The sequence below is a fragment of the Phaseolus vulgaris genome, chromosome 2 (genome assembly GCF_000499845.2).
Source record: "Phaseolus vulgaris cultivar G19833 chromosome 2, P. vulgaris v2.0, whole genome shotgun sequence".
Classification (NCBI taxonomy): domain Eukaryota; kingdom Viridiplantae; phylum Streptophyta; class Magnoliopsida; order Fabales; family Fabaceae; genus Phaseolus; species Phaseolus vulgaris.
Window position 1 is genome coordinate 7,592,738 of NC_023758.2, and position 4,045 is coordinate 7,596,782.

At 34.1% G+C, this 4,045-nt stretch overlaps 1 protein-coding gene across 2 annotated transcripts; it reads left to right on the forward strand.

Moving 5' to 3' along the window:
• The first annotated feature begins 207 nt into the window (after positions 1-207).
• LOC137810550 (cysteine-rich receptor-like protein kinase 3) lies at positions 208-3,625 on the forward strand. 2 transcript variants are annotated; one of them, XM_068611888.1, is made up of 7 exons: positions 208-1,125; positions 1,485-1,598; positions 1,693-1,832; positions 1,918-2,128; positions 2,214-2,445; positions 2,808-2,950; positions 3,116-3,625. In XM_068611888.1, exons 1-7 carry the CDS (start codon positions 363-365, stop codon positions 3,454-3,456), a joined length of 1,944 nt encoding a protein of 647 aa, XP_068467989.1. In that variant the 5' UTR covers positions 208-362; the 3' UTR covers positions 3,457-3,625. The 2 variants fall into 2 exon arrangements, with proteins under 2 accessions (XP_068467989.1, XP_068467988.1); XM_068611887.1 differs by having other exon boundaries at positions 2,808-2,952; positions 3,126-3,303.
• Positions 3,626-4,045: the final 420 nt, after the last annotated feature.

A 4,045-nucleotide genomic window follows, 5' to 3' on the forward strand; every position in this document is an offset into this window, starting at 1 on the left:
GACAGTTAAATAAATTATTATTTTATTATGATATAATACTTTATTTTATAAAACAGTTGTAGAAGAATTGTTTTTACTATTAAACAAACTTTATTTTTTTTCTATTTCTTCCATGAGAAATGTCTAAAAAGTTTGTGTAAAAAGGAAAGTTTACAAATACAAATATGGAACAAGGAACAACACTGTTACAGATTGCAGTTAGGACAAAACACACGTACTTAGCCTCAACAATTGACTTCAATGATGCTCGCAACACGGTTTCTTCCTTTTTCAACACAGTTTCTTTCCTTCCTTTCTTGTTCACACTTTCTGTATTGCACTGCAACAAGAGAAACAATCTATTGCTTCTTCTGATCACTACAATGTCCCTTGCATCGTTTCTGCTTGTCTTCCTTTGTTGTGGTGCTCTTCCAGCTCTAGCTGATCCAAGAGCCACAGAGCTCGCAGTGATGTGCACAAACACAACAGCACCAATGCTTCAACGACAAGCTTTCTTAACAAACTTCTATGATGCCATGGAAGCCTTAACCGATTTGATTACAAGCCAAAGATATGCACTTGTGGTTAAAGGGACTACTCAAAATGAAACTGTATATGCTTTTGGTGAGTGCATGAAAGATCTGTCCAAACCAGATTGTGATGTCTGCTTTGCACAGTGCAAGACACGTGTCCACAGGTGCTCTCCGTTTCAGAGAGGCACTAATGGGGGCATGTTTTTCTTTGATGGGTGCTATCTTAGGTATGATGGCTACAACTTCTTCAATGAGAGTCTCAGTCCTCGGGATAGGACTATTTGTGGAACTGAAGATTTTAGAGGGAATTGGAGTGTGTTTAAGGCCAATACTGTGGAATTGGTGAGAAATTTGAGCATTGAAACACCAAAGAATGAAGGGTTCTCTGCGGGGTATGTGAGAAGAAGTAATGTGACTATTTATGGGTTGGCTCAATGCTGGAAGTTTGTGAATAGCAGTTCCTGTCAGAACTGTTTGGCTGAAGCTATCACTAGGATTGATTCATGTGCCCCAAAAGGAGAAGTGAGGGCCTTGAATGCTGGGTGTTACTTGAGGTATGCTACACACAATTTCTATAATAGTTCAAACAACAATCCACCTCAAGAACATCGAGGTGAGTTGGTGCCACTGTTGGAAGATTTCAGTTTTCTTTGTTTTAGTAGATCTCTTCTTTTGAAATGATCGATATCACAGTGAAGGCAATCCTGTTTTGAAAAATTCTCCTTTTTTGAATATTTCCTGAACTCAAACTTGAAATTACTATTAAACTGGAACAACTTCATAGTAGTTAATCTTGCACTTAATAATTCTTTGTTTTAGGAGATGATTTTGGGGTTTTAAGGAAACTTCAAAGTACACATTTTATCTTTTTTAATGTTTTAATATTTCAATTCTTAACTGTACAAAGCAAAGATCTTCATGACTTGTTCTGTATTCTTAGAAACCATAAAGTCATGTGTTGATGTGTGCCAGGACACAAAAATTTTGCTATAATTGTGGCTGCTTCATCTGCTTCCTTGGCTTTCCTGCTGATTGTTTCAACAGTGATTTTCCTTGTGTGGACAAATTTACTAAAGCGGAGGAGAGGTATGTGTAATATTTTGGAATGTAGTAGATTGGTTAATTAGATTTTTTTAATGGTTAAACTTAAGTTACTGATATTGTGTTGTTTTTTACTCAGAAAGAAGACAAGTTGGTGTACTTTTGAACACAGTGATCAAGTCCAAACTAAATATGCCGTATGAAATTCTTGAAAAAGCCACAGATTACTTCAGTGATTCCAATAAGGTAGGAGAAGGGGGATCAGGGTCAGTTTTTAAGGTAACATCTATCCTCATCTTTTTTTTTTGCACCAAAAAATGTTCCTGAAGGATGGGCTAACAGTGTGCTATGATATCAAATATAGGGAGTTCTGCCAGATGGAACTACCGTGGCTGTAAAAAGACTTACTTTTAACACATCACAATGGGCAGATCATTTTTTTAATGAGGTCAATTTGATCAGTGGCATTCATCACAAAAATCTAGTGAAGCTTTTAGGGTGCAGCATTACAGGACCTGAAAGCCTTCTTGTTTATGAATTTGTGCCCAATCATAGCCTCTATTATCACCTATCTGGTTGCAATTTAATAATGTTTATCTATCTTAACACAATCTCTTTTAATTGAAGTTAATCACTAATGTGTCCTTTAACCTGCTCCAGGTAGAAGAAATTCTCAACAGTTGACATGGGAAGTCAGGCACAAAATCATATTGGGAACCGCAGAGGGTTTGGCCTATCTTCATGAAGAATCACAGAGAATCATTCATAGAGATATAAAATTAGGCAACATTCTCATTGATGAGAACTTCACACCCAAGATTGCTGATTTTGGACTTGCCAGATTATTTCCAGAAGACAAGTCTCATCTTAGCACAGCCATTTGTGGCACACTGTAAGTTCACCATCCCTCTAATACCAACGCATGGAAACAATTAACAAGATTAAGCATAGGGGAAGAAAATATCTTGTTTTATAAACAAAGGAATTATAAAAAATGCAGAGTTGATGTAGTACTCTTAAATCTTGCATGCAATGAGTTATAAAAATAGTAGTTAACCGAAGCCAAATAGAGCCATGAAAATTACCTAATGATGTCATTCAATAATTGTTAAGCACATCAGTATATTGCAAGAAGCTTCAAATGGAACCCTTTTGTACAATTTTAGCTCCTATACATTTTTCATCACCTAGTTCATTACTTCATATACTCTTTCCACACTATTATTTTACAGATTCTTTTATATTCACTTGTAGGGGTTATATGGCTCCAGAATATGTAGTTCTAGGGAAGCTAACTGAGAAAGCAGATGTCTACAGTTTTGGAGTTCTGATTATGGAAATTATATCTGGCAAAAAGAGCACATCCTTCGTTCAAAATTCATATTCTATCCTACACAGGGTAACGCTTATTATCATCGTCATACTTCTGTTAGTTTCATATTTTTGTAATTCATGTAGTTGATGCACTCAAAAAGGTTTTTGCTGTTGTTATTGCATACTTATATAATTCAATTGATGCCTTTAACATGTGTTCTTATCTCTCTGACTTTTCTTTTGTCCTTCGGTTTGGAGCCTTTATGGATCAAACAAGCTATGTGACATTGTTGATACAATGCTGGAGGGAAATTATCCGGCAGAGGAAGCATACAAACTCCTTAAGATAGGGTTGCTCTGTGCACAAGCATCTGCAGAGCTTAGACCAGCAATGTCAGTAGTTGTGAAAATGATTAACAACAATCATGAAATTACTCAGCCAACACAACCACCCTTTCTTAATGGCAGTAGTGCAGAATCCAGCAAATCAATTTTACCAGGAAACAGTTTTCATCCTAGATCCTACACTCAGTCTTCAGACGACAGCATAACCGAAAGTCTGATTCATCATAAATGGGTTACAATATAAATTTGAAAACAAAATATAGCACAGTTTTTGTGTTACAAGCATTCCTTGTACATATTAAATGAGAAGGTGCTTCATATGCATTTTCTTCATAAACTGGTTTGGCTCAAAACATATGTATATATTACGCAATCTTGTTATTTATAAACTGTTATTGAACTATATTCTTAAACATGTTTTCTGGGTATTCTAAAAAAACTGTATTCCGAATACATTGACTTTTGAACATACCAGATATTAGTTCATCAATAGAATAAGACTTGGTTCAATTAACAAGGAAATGAACTTCATCTTAGGTGGTGTTGGAAACTTTTAAAGTCTGTAAAATTTAGCATTTTAGTGTTTTTCTTAAAATTATAGTTTTCTCTAATTTTATATGCAATTATTTAAATATAACTATAAGTAAGCTCAAGTTAATTTGAATTTAATTAAATTATTTTATAATGAATAAATTCAAATAACATGAATAAAAAAATTAATAAATTTTAAATTATTTTATATTAATTATATTTTTTGAAAAATAAAATAATTAATTGAATTTATAAAATTTTGTAGAAAAAAACTTCAAACGATAATAACTCTTGATAGATAA